Genomic DNA, 25,708 nt, shown 5'->3' on the forward strand with positions numbered 1-25,708 from the left:
GATGCAATGGTTGAGCTCTCTACGAACGGTACGATCAAGCTACTTACTTGAGAGCCCCCCTTGATAGTATGACAATCAATCCTATAACCCGGTCTCCCAACTACTACCATGAGATTGGTAAAATAGAAAACCTATGAAGGCTAAACCTTTGCCTTGCACATAGTCCACTTGAGCTAGATGATGACGATCTTGACTTCCTCAAGTTGGACCACCTTTGTTGACTGCGTTGGCTCGATGAAGACTACTTGATTGCTCCCCCATACTCAACTATGGGTGAGCCACTCTTTGGCATATCTTCACAAGTCCACTGTCACCATAATGGACGGCAAGCTTCAAGCATGATCTCTTTGTGATGCTCGACTTGCACTTGCACACCGCAATCTTGATGGTGATCACCACTTGATTTCATCCTCCATGGGTTTTATTAGCTCTTCCTCTTGATACAAGCCCATGGAAACACACCTAACCTCACATAGAACTCTCACGTAGAACATGGGTTAGTACACAAAGCGTAATAAACAATGCTTACCATACCATGGGATCACTTGATCCCTCTCGGTACATCTTTTACGCTTTGTGTGTTGATAAACTTGATTCACTCTTTGACTTAGTCTTGATCAACCTTGTATCATGTCTTCTATATGACCAATCTTTGGATAATTCCTTGAATAAAACCTTGGTCAACATATAAACTCCGCGAAACTAACAAATGGACTTCAAGAAATGCCTATGGACAAATCCTATGAATATAACTCAAGGCAACCATTAGTCCATAGAGATTGTCATCAATTACAAAACCAAACACGGGGGCACCGCATGTTCTTTCACTTTACCTATACTTTCACTCTGAATGTACATAGCAATGTCATCTTTAGAGAACTCATTTGCATCTTCTTGACCTTCTTGACTTTTTGATGATTCTGCATGATTGGTATCAATAGTTGTGTTCTCATACTTCTTGGTGTGTGTTGATGCTTCATAACTCGTGCTTCCAGGTATCTCCATTGACAATCTTCTACGAACTGTTCTTCATCATCGCTTGTGTTGTAGTTGCTTGAATCAGTTGTATCTGCTAAAGAGAACATGTTGTCCTCCTGGTCATGCTCTGTGTACTCAAAATTCATCATGTTATCTGCCTGCCAATTTTGTTCATCTTGATTTGTAGTGTGTTCAATCATGTAATTTCTACTTTCTGTCAAATGTTGTTGTGTTAACTCCTGCAAAGCACAATGGCTTTATTTTTTTAGTTTTCATAACTTTATTTACTTATATTTTTTGTTTGTCAGGTATGCTTTACCTGTGATAGGGTTGTGCTTTGAAGCAACCCCATATACAAAGGGATGTTTGTATCTACATCCCCACTTTGTAAATTTTGTTGCTGCTATTATTTGTTGCATCAACTTTCTGTATGATTCTCTCATTTCTTGAGACGTTGTCATCTGCAAAAAAAATTGTGAAGTCATGAGCATTTTCTTTCTTTAGCATGCTTCATAATTGACAAAGTAAAGTCAATTCTTTCTTTCTTTCATACCTGCTCCGCAGTAGAATCTGTGATTGTCTTGATTGAGCCAAGTTCCTGCATACAATCTTTAAATTATGTTATGGTGATATATTGTTATTCTTGCATTTTCTAGTACCTGCAATTATTATTTTGGTAATGTGCAATTTCTGATCTTTAAGTAGTTACTCCCTCCATTCCAAAATAGATGACTCATCTTTGTACTAACCTTAGTACAAAGTTAGTACAAAGTTGGGTCATCTATTTTGGAACGGAGGGAGTAAATGTGAAGGAAATATGCCCTAGAGGCAATAATAAAGTTGTTACTTATATTTCCTTATATCATGATAAATGTTTATTATTCATGCTAGAATTGTATTAACAGGAAACTTGATACATGTGTGAATACATAGTGTCCCTAGTATGCCTCTACTTGACTAACTCGTTAATCAAAGATGGTTAAGTTTCCTGACCATAGACATGTGTTGTCATTTGATGAACATGATCGCATCATTAGGAGAATGATGTAATGGACAAGACCCACCGGTTAGCTTAGCATAATGATCGTTACGTTTTATTGATATTGCTTTCTTCATGACTTATACATATTCCTTTGACTATGAGATTATGCAACTCCCGAATACCGGAGGAATACCTTGTGTGCTATCAAACATCACAACGTAAATGGGTGATCATAAAGATGTTGTACAGGTATCTCTGAAGGTGTTTGTTGGGTTGGCATAGATTGAGATTAGGATTTGTCACTCTGAGTATCAGAGAGGTATCTCTGGGCCCTCTCTGTAATGCACATCATGATAAGCCTTGCAAGCAATGTGACTAATGAGTCAGTTGCGGGATGATGCATTACGGAATGAGTAAAGAGACTTGCCGGTAACGAGATTGAACTAGGTATGAAGATACCGACGATCGAATCTCGGGCAAGTAACATACCGATGACAAAGGGAATGACGTATGTTGTCATTGCGGTTTAACTGATAAAGATCTTCGTAGAATATGTAGGAACCAATATGAGCATCCAGGTTCCGCTGTTGGTTATTGATCGGAGATGTGTCTCGGTCATGTCTACATAGTTCTCGAACCCGTAGGGTCTGCACGCTTAACGTTCGATGACGATTTGTATTATGAGTTATGTGTTTTGGTGACCGAAGATTGTTCGGAGTCCCGGATGAGATCACAGACATGACGTGGAGTCTCGAAATGGTCGAGAGGTAAAGATTGATATATTGGACAATAGTATTCGGAAACCGGAATGGTTTTGGAATAATTCGGGTATTTATCGGAGTACCAAGGGGTTACCGGAACCCCCTAGGGGAAAGATATGGGCCATATGGGCCATAGAGGGGAGGCAAGGCAGCCCACAAGGGGGTGGCGCCCCCCCCCCCATGGGGAGTCCGAATTGGACAAGGGGAGGGGGCGCAGCCCCCCTTTCCTTCTCCTCCTCCCTCTCCTTCCCCCTTTCCCCTTCCGGTAAAAGGAAAGGGGGGCCGAATTGGACTAGGGGTCCAAGTGGGACTCCTCCCACTTGGCGCACCCTAGGCCGGCTTCCTCCCCTCTCCCTCTGAGGGAGTCCTAGATTAAGGGGTCCTCGGATGGTCGGGCTATGTGACGTGGGCCGGACTAATGGGCCATGAAGATATAAGATAGAAGGCCTTTCCTCGCGTCCGGATGGGGCTCTCCTTGGCGTGGATAGCAAGCTTGGCGGCTAGTCATATAGTTTCCTTTCTCTGTAAACCGACTTTGTGCAACCCTGGCCCTCTCCGGTGTCTATATAAACCAGAGGGTTTAGTCCGTAGGGGCAATCACAATCATACAGGCTAGACATCTAGGGTTTAGCCATTACAATCTCGAGGTAGATCAACTCTTGTAACCCCTATATTCATCATAGTAAATCAAGCAGGAAGTAGTGTATTACCTCCATTAAAGAGGGCCTAAACCTGGGTAAACATCGGGTCCCCTGCCTCCTGTTACCTTCAATCCTCAAACGCACAGTTCGGAACCCCCTACCCGAGATCGGCCGGTTTTGACACCGACATTTGTGCTTTCATTGAGAGGCCACAGTTAGAGCCGTTGTCACCCGGACACATCTAGGGTTTTGACACCGATAGTCGGTGATAAATTCACTAAGTGGATCGAGGCCAAACCAGTTAAAATGGCTGAAGCTGAACCGGTGATAGATTTCATATCTAGTGTCGGACACCGTTATGGTGTTCCACATAGCATCATCACCGACAACGGCTCTAACTTTACAGTCGACGAGGTAAAAACTTGGTGTGCTAATTTGGGCATCAAGCTCGATTACGCCTCCGTGTATCACCCTCAAACAAACGGTCAAGTCAAACGGGCCAATGGCCTGATAATGAGCGGCACTAAACCCAGACTAGTGTGATCCTTAAAGGAGTCGGATAAACAATGGGTTGAGGAGCTCGACTCCGTACTCTGGGGGCTGCGGACCACGCCCAATCGCACCACCGGATACACACCGTTCTTCATGGTGTACGACGCAGAGGTTGTCCTGCCCTGTGATATTATTCATGACTCACCTCGAGTGCACATGTATGAGGAGAAAGAGGCTGAGCTCGATCGGCAGGATGACTTAGATGGCCTGGAGGACGAGCGTGACGTCGCAAAAGCCCGTTCTGCATTTTATCAACAACAAGCTCGAAGATACCAAAGCAGAGAAGTGCGGGCTAAGACTTATAATGTCGGTGAACTCGTTCTACGCCTACCAAAGAAGAAAAAGGACAAGCTCAAGCCCAAATGGGAGGGTCCCTTCATTATAGATGAAGTTCTCACTGTAGGAGCCTATCGCCTTCGCAATGCATTGGACAATTACTTCGAGTCGAACCCATGGAACGCTGCCAGACTCTGAAGATTCTACGCCTAAAGTCCGGACATATTGTTCGTTGCCTTTTTCTCCTTTTTCTTTTCCCCTTTTTTCTTTTTATTTCTTTTACGACTTCTAGCGTGTGTTCGGGTAAGCCGCACACTTGAGGGGTACACATCCTTAAATGTACACACCCCACTATAACTGGGGGCTTCCTTCAATAGAAGCCTAGTATTATTTCGAGCATAAAGCTCACCTTATATATGTACATTGCTTATTCATATACGTCTTGTCTTCGCCATTATATGCACCTCTATGACTTAATTTTTTGCCAAGCTGGGTTGCCTGGCTCCTGTGCTTACGCCCTATGTTCCCGCTTGTTCGGCTAGGGCATAAAGGGAGCACCTCTACGATTTTTACAACCGGGTCATCCAGACATGTACCTCAGACGGGTGAAGCCGAAAGCTAGCATTCTTAAGGGAATAATTGGTCGGGGGACAAATGACGAACTGCCTTTGTAGCAATATAAACTACCGAACATACAAAGACTCCTGTGATTCTTTTGCATCACAGCCTAGTCATGCAAAAACGCATGCCGACCCAGGTAGAGGAACCCTTAGCGGAACTATTCTTCCTGGAAGATGTTGCTTACATTATAAGGTAATATAACATAACTCCCCGAGTACATCTTGTCTATTCAAGCATTATGACCGGATCGCCTAGTATCCGAACGTACTCGGTGTTTTCCATCGGTATAATATTCGGACACACTCCACCCTTGGGTTTCGGAGGTTGAAGCAGAAAGTCTGCCATGACAATCTTTTACAATTCGGTCGGAGATAAGTTTGCTGGTAAAGTGTATTGTCACATAAAATCTCACGCCTACTCTTTATCTGAAGGAAATATGCCCTAGAGGCAATAATAAAGTTGTTATTTATATTTCCTTATATCATAATAAATGTTTATTATTCATGCTAGAATTGTATTAACCGGAAACTTAGTACATGTGTGAATACATAGACAAACAGAGTGTCACTAGTATGCCTCTACTTGACTAGCTCGTTAATCAAAGATGGTTAAGTTTCCTAGCCACGGACAAAGAGTTGTCATTTGATGAACGGGATCACATCATTAGAGAATGATGTGATTGACTTGACCCATCCGTTAGCTTAGCACTATGATCATTTAGTTTATTGCTATTGCTTTCTTCATAACTTATACATGTTCCTATGACTATGAGATTATGCAACTCCCGAATACCGGAGGAACACTTTTTGTGCTATCAAACGTCACAACATAACTAGGTGATTATAAAGATGCTCTACAGGTGTCTCCGATGGTGTTTGTTGAGTTGGCATAGATTGAGATTAGGATTTGTCACCCTGATTATCGGAGAGGTATCTCTGGGCCCTCTCGGTAATGCACATCACTATAAGCCCTGCAAGCAATCTGACTAATGAGTTAGTTATGGGATGATGCATTACGGAATGAGTAAAGAGACTTGCCAGTAACGAGATTGAACTAGGTATTGAGATACCGACGATCGAATCTCGGGCAAGTAACATACCGATGACAAAGGGAACAACGTATGTTATTATGCGGTTTGACCGATAAAGATCTTCGTAGAATATGTAGGAACCAATATGAGCATCCAGGTTCCGCTATTGGTTATTGACCGAAGATGAGTCTCGGTCATGTCTATATAGTTCTCGAACCCGTAGGGTCCGCACGCTTAACGTTCGATGACGATCGGTATTACGAGTTTATGTGTTTTGATGTACCGAAGGTAGTTCGGAGTCCCGGATGTGATCAAGGACATGACGAGGAGTCTTGAAATGGTCGAGACATAAAGATTGATATATTAGAAGGCTATGTATGGACACCGGAATGGTTTCGGATAAGTTCGGGCATATATCGGAGTATCAGGGGGTTACCGGAACCCCCCGGGGAGTCAATCGGCCTTATTGGGCCTTAGTGGGAGAGAGGAAGAGGCGGCCAAGGTGGGGGCGCCCCCCCAAGCCCAATCCGAATTGGGAGAGGGGCCGGCCCCCCTTTCCTTCTCCCCTTCTCCCTCTTCCTTCTTCTCCTACTCCAACTAGGGAAAAGGGGGAAACCTACTCCTACTGGGAGTAGGACTCCCCCTTGGGCGCGCCATAGAGAGGGCCGGCCCTCCCCTCCTCCCCTCCTTCATATACGGGGGAGGGGGCACCCCATAGACACACAAGTTGACAGTTGTCTTAGCCGTGTGCGGTGCCCTCCTCCACAGATTTCCACCTCGGTCATATCGTTGTAGAGCTTAGGCGAAGCCCTGCGTCAGTAACTTCATCATCACCGTCACCATGCCATCGTGTTGACGAAACTCTCCCTCGGCCTCAGCTGGATCAAGAGTACGAGGGACGTCGCCGAGTTGAACGTGTGCAGATCGCGGAGGTGCCGTGTGTTCGGTACTTGGATCAGTTGGATCGCAAAGACGTTCGACTACATCAACCGCCTTACTAAACGTGGTCTACGAGGGTACGTGGAAATATGCCCTAGAGGCAATAATAAAGTTGTTATTTATATTTCCTTATATCATGATAAATGTTTATTATTCAAGCTAGAATTGTATTAACCGGAAACTTAGTACATGTGTGAATACAAAGACAAACAGAGTGTCACTAGTGTGCCTCTACTTGACTAGCTCGTTAATCAAAGATGGTTAAGTTTCCTAGCCATGGACAATGAGTTGTCATTTGATGAACGGGATCACATCATTAGAGAATGATGTGATTTACTTGACCCATCCGTTAGCTTAGCACTATGATCGTTTAGTTTATTGCTATTGGTTTCTTCATAACTTATACATGTTCCTATGACTATGAGATTATGCAACTCCCGAATACTGAAGGAACACTTTGTGTGCTATCAAACGTCACAACGTAACTGGGTGATTATAAAGATGCTCTACAGGTGTCTCCGATGGTGTTTGTTGAGTTGGCATAGATCAAGATTAGGATTTGTCACTCCGATTGTCGGAGAGGTATCTCTGGGCCCTCTCGGTAATGCACATCACTATAAGCCTTGCAAGCAATGTGACTAATGAGTGAGTTACGAGATGATGCATTACGGAACAAGTAAAGAGACTTGCCGGTAACGAGATTGAACTAGGTATTGAGATACCGACGATCGAATCTCGGGCGAGTAACATACCGATGACAAAGGGAACAACGTATGTTGTTATGCGGTCTGGCCGATAAAGATCTTCGTAGAATATGTAGGAACCAATATGAGCATCCAGGTTCCGCTATTGGTTATTGACCGGAGATGTGTCTCGGTCATGTCTACATAGTTCTCGAACCTGTAGGGTCCGCACGCTTAACGTTCGATGACGATCGGTATTATCAGTTTATGTGTTTTGATGTACCTAAGGTAGTTCGGAGTCCCGGATGTGATCACGGATATGACGAGGAGTCTCGAAAAGGCCGAGACATAAATATTGATATATAGGAAGGCTATGTTTGCACACCGGAATGGTTTCGGATAAGCTCGGGCATATATCGGAGTACCGGAACCCCCCAGGGAGTCAATGGGCATTATTGGGCCTTAGTGGGAGAGAGGAAGAGGCGGCCAAGGTGGGGGCGCCCCCCCCCCAAGCCAAATCCGAATTGGGAGGGGGATGGGCCCCCTTTCCTTCTCTCCTTCTCCCTCTTCCTTCTTCTCCTACTCCAACTAGGGAAAAGGGGGAAACCTACTCCTACTTGAGTAGGACTCCCCTTGGGCACGCCATAGAGAGGGCCGGCCCTCCCCTCCTTTATATACGGGGGAGGGGGCACCCCATAGACACACAAGTTGACAGTTGTCTTAGCCGTGTGCGGTGCCCCCTCCACAGATTTCCACCTCGGTCATATCGTTATAGAGCTTAGGCGAAGCCCTGTGTCGGTAACTTCATCATCACCGTCACCACGCCGTCGTGCTGACGAAACTCTCCCTCGGCCTCAGCTGGATCAAGAGTACGAGGGACATCACTGAGCTAAACGTGTGCAGATCGTGGGGTACCGTGCGTTCGGTACTTGGATCGGTTGGATCGCGAAGACGTTCGACTACATCAACCGCGTTACTAAACGTTTCCGCTTTCGGTCTATGAGGGTACGTGGACACACTCTCCCCGCTCGTTGCTATGCATCACCTAGATGGATATTGCGTGTGCGTAGGCAATTTTTTTGAAATACTACATTCCCCAACATTATCTATGCCATCTATCAGGCTGTCTAGTCTACAGTCCTGCTGTGAAAATTTGGCGGTTATCTTTACTTATCATACATCAAGCTAACTAGAATTTCTTTTCCGTCCGGTCCCCGAGGTCCGTCCCGGGCCATATGATTTGGATCAAGTCTGGTATACCGCGTTTTCACCATGGCCCAGGCCTCTCGTGCACCCGCTCGACATGCCGATGCCTTCCACAGCTCAAAGCAAAGGCGAGCTCCTTTGAATAGCTCTGCGAGCTCCCCCATCAGTCCAGGAGGAGAATCGGATGGCCATAAAGCCTTAGCCATATTCCTCATTGCTTTCCGAGCTCGCTCGTGCACTTTGGATAGCTCTTGTAGCAAGTCACCTTGAAATCCGGACACTTCTCCTTCGGGCCTCCTAGTCAACAAACCTATAGGAACAAATTTCGTAAAAAATTTCTCATCAGGGAATCTTATGAAAGTTAGGTTCAGGGACATACTAAATATGCTGCCTTTCAGCTTTCGGTTCTCCTTCAAGGCATCTGATAGTTGGGCTCTTATGTCCTTCAGCTCCTCGGCTTGCTTGATGTTCGCATCCTTTAGTTTGTTCTTCTCATCCCTGGTCCGTATCAATATATGTTGACCAGCGGCTTCTTGCCTTTCGGCATGCTGTTTATCCGCTTGCGCATCTTTCAGTCTATCCTCCAGCTGATCCGGCGATTCTGCCGCCGTAAACAAAATAGTGCATATTTCAAAAACATTGCTGGCACATAATCGTATTTTCTAGACAACAATTGACCTTAGCATTCGGTGCCTTCTTGGACTTCTCCAGGTCGGCGGTGACAGCAGTTAGTTGGGTCCGACACTTTTCAAGCTCTTTGGATAGCATGTCGTTTTTCTCCGTGAGTACCTGATAACACAAACGATCCTTAAATCAGTTGGGCCCAACTGCTTCAAGTCTCGGGGGCTACTGGCACATGAGTATTGAATCTACGCAAAAGCTCTTACCCGCATATCCTTTGAAAGCTGGTGTGTGGCTCCGGCAAGCCCATCCCGAGCAGCTCGGATATATGCATCCGCAGAGTTGAGGGCATGGAACGCCTCTACGGTAAAACTGGGATCGCGCATGGCCTCTTTTCACCGACGATGATTCATTGCACTCTCTACTTCAGAATTAGTGACCGATACATCATCTGAATCTTCTTGGAGATGACAGTCCGGCATTTTGCCCATATCAGCCCTAGTCCTTACGGCAGGGTTAGGGGCCGGATTGGTCGGGACATGGCCGGTGAGGTTTCCGTATACAATCTGGTGTATGCTCTTCCTGCAAAATGGTCCAGTGGCAAACGTCACAACTCGGTCTACCCACCAGGTGCTTGTCAAAAACTATACCTCTTCGAAGGAGGGGCCCGGTATTGCCACCGTTCGCCTTTCTTTTCGAAGACTCGCCCTGCGCAGGTGTCACCTTCTTGGAAGACACCCTTGGTACAGCTCAGCGAGACGAGCGCCGCCCCTTCGGAGCATGAGACAGTGTGGTGGGTGAGGCGCATCGGGAAAACTCTTTTGGAGAAGACGTCTCCTGAGTACTTACATGGGAGGAGGGGAGAAGGCCGGGGTAGTCGGCTGTAATGGTTACTTCCGTGGCATCATAGCTCGCGTGATAAAAAAACTCCCTCCTTAAGCTCTATAAATATGTCCGGATCTTCCTCATATCCGGGATCTAGGTCCCGAATATGGTCTTCCGGCTGCAGAGCGGGGCTGTAAATCCCCTCGACGATCTTTCTCCATTCCTGTCGAAAGCAGCCGGATTAAATTCGACTGGCATAAACTATGGAAAGGGGTTGAGTAATGCCAATAATTGAAAAACTCACCCAGGGAATGGGGTTGTACATGGAAAAGCCCTCCCGACATGTTAAACGAGCGAAGTCTTCCTTTTCCCCTTTGTACAGATCGGCTAGGATGGCGGCCAGGGCGGCAAAGTTGTCCGAACCTTTGCACAAGCAACGGGACGCATCGTCCTCCCCATTATAGTTCCACATGGGGAGACCTCTGGATTGGAGCGGCTGAACACATCGGGTTATGGAAATTGCCATTACCTCAATTATAGACAACCCGGAGTTGGCAAGAATTCAGATCTTGCTTGCTAGTCTCGAAACCTCTGCGCTATCTTCTTCTTCGAGGCTTCGGGGACGCCAGCTGGCGTGCTTCTTTAAAGGAGCGCTAGAGAATTCGGGAAGACCGGACGGATTGGGTCCGGAAGAATGACGTCTTCAATATAAAACCACTCCGAGGGCCACTCTTCGGATGCCTTCTTCGGAGTGCTGGACAGATATCCAGTCCCTGCTATGCGCCATACTTCGGCGCCGCCCACCTCAAATATGGATCCCTTTTGGGAGCGGGGGGCGAGGTAGAAAAACTTACGCCATAGCTCGAAATGGGCCTCGCAGCCCAGGAACTGCTCGCAAAGAGCAACGAACATCGCGATATGCAGGATGGAGCCTGGCGTCAGATTGTGCAGTTGAAGGCTATAATACTCCAGAAGACCTCTGAGGAAGGGATGAATAGGGAATCCTACGCCTCTCAAGAGGAAGGAGACAAAGCACACCCGCTCCTCTTTAGAAGGATTGGGAAATTCTCCGCTAAAGCTTCGCCATTGATGGAAGTTAATCCAGCCCGAACGGGGACTAGATCCGCGGGAGGAAGGTACCCCTGCATCTGAAGCTTGCTCAGATGGGCATGGGATACCGTACAACTTTCCCAGTCGCCTTTTTGAGGGCCGTTGGGTTGCGAGGAGGAGCTTGGAGCGCTGGCCATGTTTGGGCGATTTCCTTTGGCTGGCTCTAAGGATTTCCGTGTGGTGGGGAATAGTTGCTGAGATCCAATCTCTCTATATAGGCGCCTTTCCCACCTGGTCGAGGGGTTATTTGTAAAAACACTGAGACTGTTCACATTCATTTGGCACATGGGAGCCGAGGCGACGGCAGTGAAGACATGGTATTTAATGGGCAGCCGAACTCTCATCAATCCAAGTATACAGGAGAACCCTCCTTGCAAAGCCGAAGACATAAAGCCGGATACTACATCGTCATTGAAGGCAAGTTCGGGGGCTACTGAGGGAGTCCTGGATTAAGGGGTCCTCGGATGGTCGGGCTATGTGACATGGGCCGGACTAATGGGCCATGAAGATAGAAGATAGAAGGCATTTCCTCGTGTCCGGATGGGGCTCTCCTTGGCGTGGATAGCAAGCTTGGCGGCTAGTCGTATAGTTCCCTTTCTCTGTAAACCGACTTTGTGTAACCCTGGCCCTCTCCGGTGTCTATATAAACCGGAGGGTTTAGTCTGTAGGGGCGATCACAATCATACACGCTAGACATTTAGGGTTTAGCCATTACGATCTCGAGGTAGATCAACTCTTGTAACCCCTATATTCATCATAGTTAATCAAGCAGGAAGTAGGGTATTACCTCCATTAAAGAGGGCCCGAACCTGGGTAAACATCGTGTCCCCTGCCTCCTGTTACCTTCGATCCTCAAATGCACAGTTCGAGACCCCCTACCCGAGATCGGCCAGTTTTGACACCGACACCCTCCTTTATATATGGGGGCAGGGGGCACCTCTAAGAACATCAATTGTTTCTTAGCCGTGTGCGGTGCCCCCCTCCACCGTTTCCTCCTCCGGTCATATTGTCGTAGTGCTTAGGCGAAGCCCTGCGCGGATCACATCACCATCACCATCACCACGCTGTCGTGCTGATGAAACTCTCCCTCGACACTTTGCTAGATCAAGAGTTCGAGGGACGTCATCGAGCTGAACGTGTGCAGAACTCGGAGGTGCCGTACGTTCGGTGCTTGATCGATTGAATCGAGAAGACGTTCGACTACATCAACTGCGTTAAGCTAACGCTTCCGCTTTCGGTCTACGAGGATACGTGGACACACTCTCCCCCTCTCGTTGCTATGCATCTCCTAGATAGATCTTGCGTGATCGTAGGAATTTTTTAAAATTGCATGCTACGTTCCCCAACAAAATGATCACAGTTCTGTACTGCACCTTAGTTTTTGTTGTCAGTGTAAACTGAGGTCCATGATTGTTACAACAACTTCTAATGAACTAGAAAAATATACTCACTTTTCTTCTGATGCTCTAGGAATTTAGGGGATGTCTAGGGTTTTAGAGCATGTTTCTTCTTCTGATGTAGTAGCTTGTGATGAGCAGGATTGACGTTGTCAGCTAGGGATTTAGATAATTCTGACCTGTGTACGGAGTGCCCTCCATGAATTCTGATTTGGATCCTCTTCTGCCACTTGCTTCCCTTTAAATTTTATGATCTTCTGGTATTCTTCATGTTCTTCCATATCTGCTCTATTAATGGCGGCGGTTGGTGGGAGGAGCCCGATCCGGATGGGTGGAAGAAGAAGTCGCTTGAGGAAGAAAGAGGGGAAAGGAAGAAGCGCTAGCGTGAGGTCGGTTCGGTTTGGTGGGTTAAAGGTTTCCTTTTTGTGCCTGGTTTAGTTTGACAGCTAGTTTTTGTGGTCCAGGGCAGTCCGACTGAAATTGAAACAAATTTGAGTCATCTTTTCTTTCCCTCTTACTTTTTTTAGCAGCCCCCAAAAAGGGTTACCTTGACACATTAGAGTCTTTTGCCAAGATATCTAACAGATCATTTGGGATTGAGCCGAATTGTACGAAGTCACCAGAATTCCTTGCTCGCGCTGCTAGGCTATGGGCAACTTTGTTCTGCTCTCTACTGATCCAGACAATCCTATAGGACCTGAATGCAGTTAACACGGCTTTAATGTCCTCAATGATGGGGAACATACTCGATTTGTTTGTGGCACCCATCTTCACCGCATTTGATAGCGAGAGGCAGTCGACCTCAACCAGTATAGGCCCATTATACCGTTTGGACATTTCCCGCAACCCCTGCAACAAAGCCAGTCCCTCAGCTTCCTCCACAGATGTGCAGAGGTTCAGAGAGCACCCCATCGAGAAGTACACCTGCCCAAGATTATTTCTCGCAATTGCACCCCCTGCACCCACTCAAGTGACAGCCATATAAGCTGCATCCGTGTTCAGCTTTGCCATCCCTATCGGTGGAGGTATCCAACGGCTGGTTTGCACCTCTGGCTGAATCGGTTGCTGGTCTCCAAATAATTTCAGACTGCAAGTGTTCCTAGGAATTTCTAACTTGTCCCTCGCGGTTTTCACCTCTTGTTCGTACCTGGTCAGGAACGCTACAGACCCGGAGATTGATTCTTTGCCCTTTCCATGCACAATGTTCTCCCGGAGATACCATGCCCGCCAAAGTAATAGCAAAATTTTGTTCCTTTCATCAGAGCTACATGCACACAGTAGACCTTGAAGCCAATCCTCCCCAGTATACCAGAATCCCTTCTCTTTCGGCAGCGTCCAGTGTTCTCGCATGGCCTGACGAAGTGCTATGCTTTTAGTGCATGCTACCACTGCATGGTATTCGTTTTCCTCTGCATTGACACATATATCGCAGGTGTTGTCAGTGGCTAGCGTGCGCTTGCATTTGTTCAATTTGGTTGCTAGGGTGTTGGTGGCCACTCTCCACTCAAAGATGTTTACCTTCTCAGGAACTTTCGCTTTCCAAATGACTTCCCATATACTCTGGACATCAGTGCTTGCTACTGAGCTAGACGTCTGTGGTCCAGTCCCCTTCTGGCGCATGGCGAGTCTGTACGCACTACTAACTGTGAATAATCCTGATTTTACGTAATGCCGCGCAATGCAATCCTCTACCTTTCTCTGTGGGATCCTAATCTTGAGGATCTCGGTAGCATCGAAGGGGTTAAAAATCTGGTTTACAAGCTCTTGGTTCCAACATTTGGCGATGGGGTCAATGAGTTGGTTCACCCATCTGAAGCCTTGACATGCGGATAAACTTGGCGACTCGCAGTCCCTCCCTCCTTGGTATCCATTGGTCCCTTTGTATCTGGATGTTCTCACCATTTCGAACTCGCGAGATTAATCCTTGTTTGAGTAGGTCAAGCCCAAACTCTATACCTCTCCATAATTTTTGATTTTATATCTATCGGCTCAGAATCAATCGGCTCAGAATCAAAATGATAGAAACATAAGTTTTTGTCAGGTATCTGATGTATAGGTCCTCCCAAAGAAAACTTGCTCTCTATCTTAATCCCAAATGATAACGCCCACATGTGTGGCATATTTGCACATCACCCACACGCCTTGATCCACCTTAATTCTGTTTTGCACGGATCCTAAAGGAATCTGAGTGACACGTAGGCATAGCGTGTTGTGTGGGTGTTAGAGCGCTCGCCGACACGACCCACAGCGCGCGGTTGCCAGCTGCGCCGTGTGGGCGAACCAGTTCCTGCCCACACAGTCACCAACCAGTCCATGTGCGTGTGGGCGAACTGTTTTTCACCCACACGCCGCTCGTACGGTGATAGATGGCAACTGCAGTTGCGCGTATACGGCAACTAGGTAAACACACATGGCAACTATGATTCGTTGGTAGATGGCAACTGCAGTTGCGCGTACGTGGCAACCAAGTAAACACACATGGCAACTATGATTAACCATACATGGCAACTATGGCTGGACCACACGTGGCAACTAGGTAAACACACATGACAACTATTCGTTTGACCACATCTGGCAATTAGTTAATCACACACGGCAACTATGATTTGATTGCACGCGGCAACTACCATAAATTAGACATGACAACTATATTTAATCAAAATAGAGAGAGTTGCCATATTTTTACAACTACATTTGCCATCCCAGATGGCAACTAAAGCGCCATCCCACGAGTAATACGTAGTTGCACTAGGACGTGTGGGCAGATTTTGCTTCGTTCCACACACGCGGGGTGGGATGAGTGGTACTTGTTAAGCGTGTGGCACGAAGTAGTTGCGTTCACACGTGTGGGCAGTTTTAGTTTCGCCCACACATGACCCGTGTGGGTTGTTGCCTCCTATTCACGCCACACACAACGTGTGGGCGGATGTCTCGTATGCCACACGTGTGGGCGTTATCAGCGTCCATCTTAATATATAGGCTCGCAGGTCCCCTGTGTGTTCTCTATCTCGAAAAAAAGCATCATAGTCATGACTCTAATCTAATCCACTTTATCATATGTTTTCGGGTTGAAAGTCGAATATACTCCCTCCGTTTCTTTTTACTCCGCATATAAGATTTGGTCAAAGTCAAACTACACAAAGTTTAACCAAATTTATATAAAAAAATATGAACATCTACAATATTAAAACTATATAATGTGAAAATACGTTTCATGATGCATCTGATAATATTAATTTCATATTGTGAATGTTTATATTTTTTAATATAAAATTAGTCAAACTCTATAAAGCTTGACTTTGGCCAAACCTTATTATGTGCGGACTAAAAAGAAACGGAGGGAGTATGTAACAAAGGGAAGTTGGTTAAGTGGAAAGTTTGTTTGATTTGGTTGAAAGTCTGTTGATTCTGGTTGAAAAATCGGATGCAATTTTTGGTTGAAAGTTTCTTGTAGAGCCCAGCGGGTGCCCGTAAGTTAGACATGCCCGACTATTAGAATCAACCTTGGATTAGCCGGTTAAAATGGTAACAGAAGAAGATTAGTGGAGTATACTTCAGAACTTGTAGAACTTTCCACAAGATCCGGCATACCACAGGCTTTCCGGCTCCCGCCGCCGCTCGACTCGCGACGTCGACCTTCCAAGTTCCAACCCTCACAACGGTTGTGCCGCCGGCGCGTCCGTGGCTTGGGTAGCTCGTACGGGCCAGGCAGGGCCAAATTTAGCCATGGCCGAAACAGAAAGGCAACAGCACGATGGTCGATCTATATACATCGCCATGGCTTCCCCGGGGTTGCAAAAATAGAGCTCCTTCTCTTTCCTTTCCTTTCCCCAGACGCAGCGGAGGGAAGGGGAAGATTAGAAAGGAAGGGGAAGGAACAAGGATTAACTAAAGCTGCGTAGATTCGTGTACAACTAACACTTTGAGGTAGCAATCAAAGATCGGGCCGGGAGAGGGCGGCGGCGAGCGACGGTGTGGGTGGTGGTGGCCGGCCGGCCGGCGGGGGAAGCGCAGCACACGCCCCTTCTCCCTCTGCACGCTGCCTTGATCGATCCATTCGGTACGGCTCTTCTACCCTGATCGTGGAGGAAAAGAGTATCAAATCAATTCCGCACAGCCAATGCCTTCGCCTGCCCCCGCCGTCGCCGCCGAGCCGTCGTCACTGTCGTCCCTTCCCGGCTGCGACGGCTGCTACTGACTCGACCTGGATGTAGTAGCTAGCTAGCTCTCGATTGACATGTTGTAACAAGCCAGAAACACAAACCGAGGTACGTCGTTTGTGTCTCCGGTCGCCATTGATTTAGTAATTTACAGTGCACATGCACCTTATACTATGATCTGAGGAAGTTGGTTTCATGCATGGATCGAATCTGTGAGTAGCCGGCCGTTTGCCACGGGCTACTGCCACCACCATCACCTGATGGCGATTGCGGTCGGCCACTGCCACGACCTCAAGCCGCCCGCCGTCCGCGGCCGGCACTACCGTCCGTACTCCGTCACCCAGCTCGACCGCTCGCTGCTCGAACGCGACAATCAGGAACGGAATGCCCTGTCACCGCAGCGCCGGTGTCTCTCCTCCCCGTGCTTCACCACCGTGGCCGAACCCGCCTCTGACGACGCCCACGACGACAAGAAGATGCCCCGCGTGGAGATCGTCGCGGGTCGCCACGCCCGCGGCGTGCACGAGCTCATCGCGGAGGCCGCGGGAGCCATCGCGTCAGGGACGCGGCTTGTGCCAGCGCAGAGCGGCCTCGGCGGGGCTTTGCTGCTCAAGGACGGCCGCTCCGGCGAGCACGTAGCGGTGATCAAGCCGCTCGACGACGCGACGTCTTCTCCATCGACCAACGGCGGAGGCGGCTACGAGAGCAAGGCCGTGCTGCGGGAGGTGGCCGCGTACCTCCTCGACCACGACGGGTTCGCCAGCGTCGCGCCCACTGCGCTGATCAAGATATCCCGCCCCGAGATGGAGACAACCGTGGCGTCCATCCAGCGCTTCGTGGCGCACCACTACGACGCCGGCGAGCTCGGCCCATCTAGGTTCTCCGTGACCTCCGTGCACCGCGTCGGAATCCTCGACGTGCGCCTCCTCAATATCGACCGCCACGCCGGCAACATCCTCGTCAAGAATCCGCCCACCAGCGGCTGCGCCGTGGACGGCAGCACGTCGGCGGCGCCGCTGGAGCTCGTGCCGATCGACCACGGCCTCTGCCTCCCGGAGAAGCTCGACGACCCATACTTCGAATGGCTGCACTGGCCGCAGTCGTCGCGACCATTCTCCGGCGCCGAGCTCGACTACATCGCGTCGCTGGACCCTTTCAAGGACGCCGAGATGCTCCGGGAAGAGCTGCCGTCCCTGACGGAGCCGGCCATCCGGATCCTCACCGTGTGCACCGTCTTCCTCCAGCGCGCGGCCGCGGCTGGGCTCTGCCTGGCTGACATCGGCGACATGATGACCCGCGAGTTCTCGTCGGCGGAGGAGGGGCTGAGCGCGCTCGAGGCCCTCTGCAAGAAGGCCGTGGACTCCATCGACACCCAGTCGCCGAAGCGCGTGTCGTTCGGGGTGCTGGGTGGCGAGGAGTGGGTGGCGTTCATGGAGAAGTTTGAGCAGCTGCTGCCGCCGGCGTTCGAGGACAAGAAGCGCGGGGCTGGCGTCGCGCTGAATTAACGCCGACGACTGTGATGAAACGTACGTACGATCTGCACGCAGGGTGTAAATGTGTATGCATACGTGTGTGGTGGTGATTTAACCAAAGAGAGAAGCCTTGCGTGTTATATGTGTGTGTGCGTACATTGATCGAGGCCGTACGTGTACGTGAGCTTGTGCCGTAACATGCTATGGGGAGCATGCAGCTCTGGAACCATCTTCCGAAGAGGCTGACACCAAACGTTGCAGCGATGCCAACACAATGCATTGGACAACTAACAGCTCGTGCCGGACGGTAGCTGGGTGGCTCCAGTTGATTCACCTCACCTTTAAAACTATAAAGCAACTCAATTAGGATCATTCAAGACTATTACTACCTCTGTATCATGGTATAAGGCGTTTTTGCAGTTCAAATTCAACTGAAAAACGTCTTATATTATGATACGGAGGAAGTAAATCATAGAAGGTAATACCTAGGAATAGAAAGTCATTCTTCATCTTTCAACTGCCTCTTTCAGTGGAAGCTTTTGCCCAATCTCAAGACACCTTACTGGTGCTAAGTCATATACTTTGGCAAATGACTATCAAGTCCTTACTTCAGAATGTCACACTATCCCTGCCATCTCTTGGCTATGGAAGGCATGCTCTCAATTGAAGCATAGGTTTTCTTTTAAAAAAAATGGTTTCTAATCAATGACTGGCTAAACACTAGAGAACTGCTACTGAGAAAGAGTTTCTTCATGAACACTAGAGAACTGCTATTGAGAAAGATCCATTCCAATTTTTCACTTAATGTCCCTTGACCCTCCGCCATGGGTGTTCAAGGCCATTGACAAAATCCGCAGAGCATTCCTTTAGAAAGGCCCTGATGTGGTAAATGGCGGGCACTGCTTGCTAAGTTGGAAACAAGTTTGTCGTCCGAAATAGAGCGGAGGACTAGGCATTCTGGACCTAAAGATCATGAACTCCGCGCTTCAGTTGCGGTGGGCTTGGAAGGCACGCACATCAAATAATCGTGCATGGAGCATCTTACTAAACCCTTTGGAAAACCATGAAAGGCGTCTACTCAATGCTGCTGCTCATGTTGAGTTAGGCAATAGAAATAGATGTTTCTTCTGGACTGATAAATGGATTAACGGCGCCATAGTAGAAGATATCGCACCAGATGTTTTCAGTTCCGAGCCTCCAGTCGTCAGGGAGAGAAGAGCAGTAGCAGAAGCAATGACTAGTGCAGTATGGATCAATGACATAAAGGCGAAAATAAATATTCCACTAAAAAAAAGACACATCCGTGATATTTTGGGCCGAACGAAGTTTTTTTCTGTCATACATATGACACTTCTATGACGATAATTGTGACAAAACCCGGTATCATCATAGATGTGGTGGGATCCTACTTCTATGACAAAAAATCATGACAAAAAATGGGCTTTTCGTCCTGGGCGGGCCGGAGACGCAGCTGCATGACATTCTTTGGGCCGTCCATGACGGAAAAAACCGTAGTAGAAGCGAGGGCGAGGAAAATTTCGGGGAGTTCCCGGTTACGGTGGGAGGTCGGGGGCCGAGCGATGCGCGTTTCTCTCGTACACGTACGCGCGTGTGTGTGAGGCGTTGGCTCTAACTGAACCCGAGCGAGGCGTTGGGCTCTTACTGAACCCGAGCGATTGCACTGCAGGCTACGCGTTACTGAACCCGAGCGATCGATCGATGGCTGTTAACTGAACCCGATCGAGCGATTCCTTCGCTACTGCTGCTAACTGAAGCCGATCGATGCTGCCTCTGGGATGAACAGTGAGCGTTGCGGGGGGGGGGGGGGGGGGGAGGGGTTGGATGAACAGTGAGCGGTGGCGTTGCCTCTGGATGAACAGGACCCCGTGGTGTGGTGGAGGGCTGGATGAACAGTAGACGGTGGAGGGGTGCCCGTGGAGGGGTGGTTGAACAGGATCCCGTGGTGTGAAGGGCTGGATGAACAGTAGACGGTGGATGGGTGCCCGTGGTGGGGTGGTTGAACAGTAGCCGGTGAAGTAGCGCGCGGTGGAGGCTGGATGAACAGGAGCCCGTGGAGGCTGGAGGAGGTCGACGGTGGAGATGAACAGTATCCCGTGGAGTCCCGTTTTGCGGTACGCCACACCCCTCCCGATGAACAGGACCCCCGTTTCGACCGTAGGAGGTCCGTTTCGTCCATTTTGCGGTACGCCACACCCCTCCCGATCAACAGGACCCCCGTTTCGACCGTAGGAGGTCCGTTTCCTCCGTTTTGCGGTACGCCACACCCCTCCCAATCAACAGGACCCCCGTTTCGACCGTAGGAGGTCCGTTTCCTCCGTTTTGCGGTACGCCACACCCCTCCCGATCAACAGGACCCCCGTTTCGACCGTAGGAGGTCCGTTTCGTCCGTTTTGCGGTATGCCACACTCCTCCCGATCAACAGGACCTCCGTTTCGACCGTAGGAGGTCTGTTTCCTCCGTTTTGCGGTACGCCACACCCCTCCCCATGAACACGACACATTCCGTTGCCTCCCCATGAACACGACGCATTCCGTTGCCTCCCCATGAACACGACGACGACGCTGTTTCTCCGTTCCGACCCAGCCATGTACACGAGCCCTGGCCGTACGTATGCGCGTGTAGGCGTTCGAGACCCCACCCGTATGTACACATACGTGGCCGTATTTTCTTTCTTGCACCCTGGCCGCTGTACGTACGTGTACATGCTACGTGCGCGCCTCTACTACGACACGTACACGCCTCTACTACGACACGTGCGCGCCTCTACATCCACCAGTATATATGTACGTACACGTTCGCGACCAGAATGACAACGCTACGTACGCTTCGACCAGGTGGGTCCCGACTGTCAGGCACTTCCTTGCCTGCGAAGATGTAGTTGGTGGGTCCCAGCAGTCAGGGGGGCGAATCGTTTTTTTTGCCCGGACGCACTTCCTTGCGTGCCAAGATGTAGCTGGTGGGTCCCAGCAGTCAGGGGGAAACGTTTTTTTCTCGCGAAATACAGTGGCCCGTCCGGTGGGTCCCGGCTGTCAGGTGGAGGAATAATTATTTTCCGCGTAATATGGAGGCACTTCCTTGGTGCGGCCGTGGACCCAGCTGTCAGCCTCTCCACGTACAGTCCACGTCCGATGGAAGTCGTTCCTTGACCACGTTGACCACGCCGCGCCGAGAGCACCAGGGCGGTGGACGACGGCGAGGCCTAGGAAGGGGACGACAGGGAGCCGGGGAAGACGTGGCAGTGGAAGCCCGCGCGGAGAGGAGTACGAGGGTTCACTGGTTCGGCTGCGGTGTGAGGCTGCCGTCGCCGCAGGGCCTGGCCAGCGGTGGGAATAGTAGGGGCGGTGAGGCCTCCGCGGCAGCACAGCCAGCCACGGGAGGCAGGAGCATGCGGCACGACCGGCGCTGCTTTGGGCGGCTGGAGCAAGAAGACCAAAGGTTGAAGAAGCACTATGGCCGTTGGATGGACATCGTACGGTCACTGGAGCTAGAATCGTTCATATTGACTAAAGTTGACAAAGGCCCCCGTCCCAGTCAACTTAGTAGGCCCACAAGTCAGCCTCCCACCATGGTGGGTCCCAGCTAGCAGGGGGAGTATTCATTTTTTTGTGCGTAATAAGGAGGCACTTCCTTGCATGCGAAGATATAGCTGGTGGGTCTGAGCTGTCAGCGGCGGTAACGTTTTTTTCATGAAATACAGAGGCCCTTTCGGTGGGTCCCTGATGTCAGGTGGAGGAATCATTATTTTGCGCGTAATAAGGAGGCATTTCCTTGCGTGCGGCCGTGGACCCAGCTGTCGGCCTCTCCACGTACAGTCCACTTCAGATGCATGTTGGTCGTTGACCACGTTGACCAGGCCGCGCCGAGAGCACCAGGGCGGTGGATGACGGCGAGGCCTAGGAAGGGAACGACACGGAGGCAGGGAAGACTCGGCAGTTTTTTCCGACGCGGAGGGGAGTACGACTGTACGAGGGTTTACTGGTTCGTCTGCCGTCGCCGGAGAATAACAGCAGGTGTGGGTGAGTAGAGGGATGGCTAGGCCAGCGATGGGAGTACGGTGGGGCAGTGAGGCCTGCGCGGCAGCAGAGCCGGCCGCGGGGAGGAGGGAGCAGGCAGTCCCGCCGGCGCTTGTTTGAGCGGCTGGAGCAGGAAGAGCAGAGATTGAAGAAGCACGACGGCCGTTGGATGGCCATCCAACAGTCACTGCTTGTGCGTCAACCTTTTTTTAGGAAAGCCTCAAATATGTGAAAAACAGCATACAACCCATCTGCCATTATTTCTAATAATTTACAGCCCATTTGCTAATTATTAAGGTTTTTTGGAGCCCATATTCTTTTTGTTAGCATTACAGCCCATATTGTGGCCATGGTTAAAAAATTATACGAAAATTTGCATATTTCGGTGCGGTCCGAACTATTTTTAATCCCGAAATTTCGACTCACATTCAAACTGATTTTAAAAATAAATGTATATCAATATAAAATCCAACAAATTCTCCACGCAAAAAAATTAATGTAATTTAAAATCTCAAAATGAAAAAAAAGATATTTGAAACTAATTGCCGGTTTGATGTGTTTTAAAAATGTACAGCCCATTTCTCATTACTGATGGGCCATTTTCTCGACCAGCCGAATGAAAACTCTCCTCGTCTTGAAAGATTTGCAGCCCAACAGGCCCGACAAAGCGACTTACTTGGCAAATCACAAAAAAACTAGGCTGTGGCCGTGGACCCAGTTGTCAGCCTCTCCACGTACAGTACTCTTTCGATGGAAGTCGTTCCTTGACCACATTGACCACGCCGCGCGGAGAGCACCACGGCGGTGGACGACGGCGAGGCCTAGGAAGGGGACGACGCGGAGCCGGGGAAGACGCGGCAGTGGAAGCCCGCGCGAAGAGGAGTACGAGGGTTCACTGGTTCGGCTGTGGTGTGAGGCTGCCGTCGCCGCAGGGCCTGGCCAGCGGTGAGAATAGTAGGGGGCGGTGAGGCGTCCGCGGCAGCACGGCCGGCCACGGGAGGCAGGAGCATGCGGCACGACCGGCGCTGCTTTGGGCGGCTGGAGCAAGAAGACCAGAGGTTGAAGAAGCACTACGTCCGTTAGATGGACATCGTACGGTCACTGGAGCTAGAATCGTTCATATTGACTAAGTTGACAAAGCCCTTCGTCCCCGTCAACTTAGTAGGCCCACAAGTCAGCCTCCCACCAAGGTGGGTCCCAGCTAGCCGGGGGAGTATTCATTTTTTTGTGCATAATAAGGAGGCACTTCCGGTGGGTCCGAGCTGACAGCGGGGGGAACGTTTTTTTGCGAAATACGGTGGCCCGTCAGGTGGGTCCCAGCAGTCAGGGGGCAAACGCTTTTTTTGCAAAATACGGTGGCCCGTCCAGTGGGTCCCTGCTGTCAGTTGGAGGAATCATTATTTTCCGCGTAATAAGGAGGCACTTACTTGCTGCGGCCGTGGACCCAGCTGAGACTCTCCACATATAGTATACTTCCGATGGAAGTCGTTCCTTGACCACGTTGACCTCGCCGCGTTCCGCTGCATGCATGCGTCCATGGGTGCGGTGCGTCCCCACTGTCAGCCTCTCATGTACAGTCATCTTCCGATGACTCTCGGTTGTTGACCACGTTGACCACACCGTGCCGAGCGCACCCAGACTGGAACGACCCGGTGATGGGGAAGACGGGGCAGTGGAGTCGCAGATGGAGAGGAGTGGGAAACTTCACTGGTTCGGGTGCGCGGAAGCACAGCCGCGGTGCCGCCCACGGGAGACAGGAGCAAGAAGAGAGGTTGAAGAAGGAGCACGGCTGTTGGATTAACATCCAACGGTCCAGCTGCTAGAATCATTTGTTGATTAAGTTGACAAAGTCGTGCGTACACGTCCACTTAGTAGGCCCACAAGTGAGTCACCAAATCTGACGGGTCCCAGCTCTCAACGGGAAGAATAATTTTTTTCGCAAAACAAGGAGGCACTTCCTTCCATGCGAAGATACAGCCGGTGGGTCCCAGCTGTCAGGTGGAGAAATAATGTTTTTCGCAAAACAAGGAGGTCCCTCCTGTAGCTGGTTCGAATCCAAACCTAGACTATGACTATATATGGTGCTATGCTACTCTGCAAGTAATGAAACTGACATATTCAACGTTCGCTTCTCCTCTTCTCTACTTACTCTGCCTAGCATCAGAAGCTCTGGCCGCAGCAACCATGTCCGCTGGCTGCTCATCCACCTGCTCTTCAGCAGGCAACAACCAGATATGCGCCAAGTCGCCACCCGTACCATCGCCTGTGGGTCTCATCACACCCCCGCCGGCACGCGCACCGCAGCCGATTGCTCATCGCAACCCGCTGCCGTTGGTGTGGTGGCACTGCTGCAAATCACGCAGAGTCATCCGTCGCGTCTCAACCACAATCCGCAACCCTGGCCGAGTCTTCTAAAAATGCCTGAATCATGGGGTAATAATATGTTTAAGTGTTGTTCTGCTGCTTTCAGTTGCTGATTTTTTAATAATTTGGTTGATGATCTTCCAATTTGATTCATGCAGAAAAGGGAAGATTCGTGTGATTTGTATTTCTGGGAAGTTGCTGATGTGGGGGAATGCAACTACGCTGATTATTTGGTTAGCCGAGGAATCCCAATACCAGCAGGTTGGGGTGTTGGACAAGTAACTGAAGGAACGGCAGAAAAGGAAGATGCAGAGCAGAAGGTTAAAGATGCAGTTCCTTTGATCATGGCCAAGCAACAGCTGCTGAACAGCCTTGACAGCAATGAGGAGATGAAAGAGCTTGTGAAGATAATGGGCAAAATCGATGTGCTCTGTAGGATGATTGTCTCTTTATTTGCAGTGTATGTAGCACTCGTGATGTATTCAGTGGCTACGACATGAGCACTTTGCTGAAACTAGTAATGAATGAAACCTGTGTAGCAGGCTGGGCGTAGTGTTGTGAACATCGAATGATTTCTATTAACGGAAATCAGGGGGTATCCCCTTTTGCTCATATAAATAAATAAATAGCAGAGGCCCTGTCGGGTCAGCTTTGTTCTCATTCGAAGACGTCGAGCAAATTGCAGTCCAACAGCAAACTATGTCATCAAATTCAAGTTTCACAGCCAAATATGAGTACAACTAAACAACAATGTCATCATGTTTTAGTTGTCATACAATCACCAAACACAAATCAGCATACATAACAAGTGATGTTCTCACAGCAAAATACTAAACAACATGTTCATCAGGTTTCAGTTGTCATAGCAAACACAATTTCACATAGTAGATAAAAAAACGTCTTCTGACAGGCAAATACGACAAAAGCAATGTAATCATCATCCGCAGCAGCAGCAGCGTCAACATCTTCGCCATGTGTATCAGTCTGAATCGTAATTCCCCATGGTGTCATCTTCTTCTTCGTCCTCAACGTCCTCGAACGTTGGCTTCTTCTTGA

The 25,708-nt window shown here is 49.3% G+C and overlaps 2 protein-coding genes across 2 annotated transcripts; one reads left to right on the forward strand and one right to left on the reverse strand.

The window, feature by feature from the left end:
• Window positions 1–381: 381 nt before the first annotated feature.
• On the reverse strand, window positions 382–13,041 carry LOC120975443 (uncharacterized). The gene is made up of 4 exons (XM_040402014.2): window positions 12,802–13,041; window positions 1,532–1,576; window positions 1,298–1,439; window positions 382–1,217 (listed from the first exon to the last, which is right to left on the reverse strand). The coding sequence occupies exons 1-4, from the start codon at window positions 12,901–12,903 to the stop codon at window positions 1,186–1,188; spliced, it is 321 nt and encodes a 106-aa protein (XP_040257948.1). The 5' UTR covers window positions 12,904–13,041; the 3' UTR covers window positions 382–1,185.
• Window positions 13,042–16,381: 3,340 nt separating this feature from the next.
• LOC109739186 (phosphatidylinositol 4-kinase gamma 1) lies at window positions 16,382–18,492 on the forward strand. The gene has a single exon (XM_073495924.1). It carries the CDS (start codon window positions 17,043–17,045, stop codon window positions 18,285–18,287), a length of 1,245 nt encoding a protein of 414 aa, XP_073352025.1. The 5' UTR covers window positions 16,382–17,042; the 3' UTR covers window positions 18,288–18,492.
• The last annotated feature ends 7,216 nt before the right edge of the window (window positions 18,493–25,708 follow it).

The sequence above is a fragment of the Aegilops tauschii genome, chromosome 3, assembly GCF_002575655.3.
Source record: "Aegilops tauschii subsp. strangulata cultivar AL8/78 chromosome 3, Aet v6.0, whole genome shotgun sequence".
NCBI classification, from domain to species: domain Eukaryota; kingdom Viridiplantae; phylum Streptophyta; class Magnoliopsida; order Poales; family Poaceae; genus Aegilops; species Aegilops tauschii.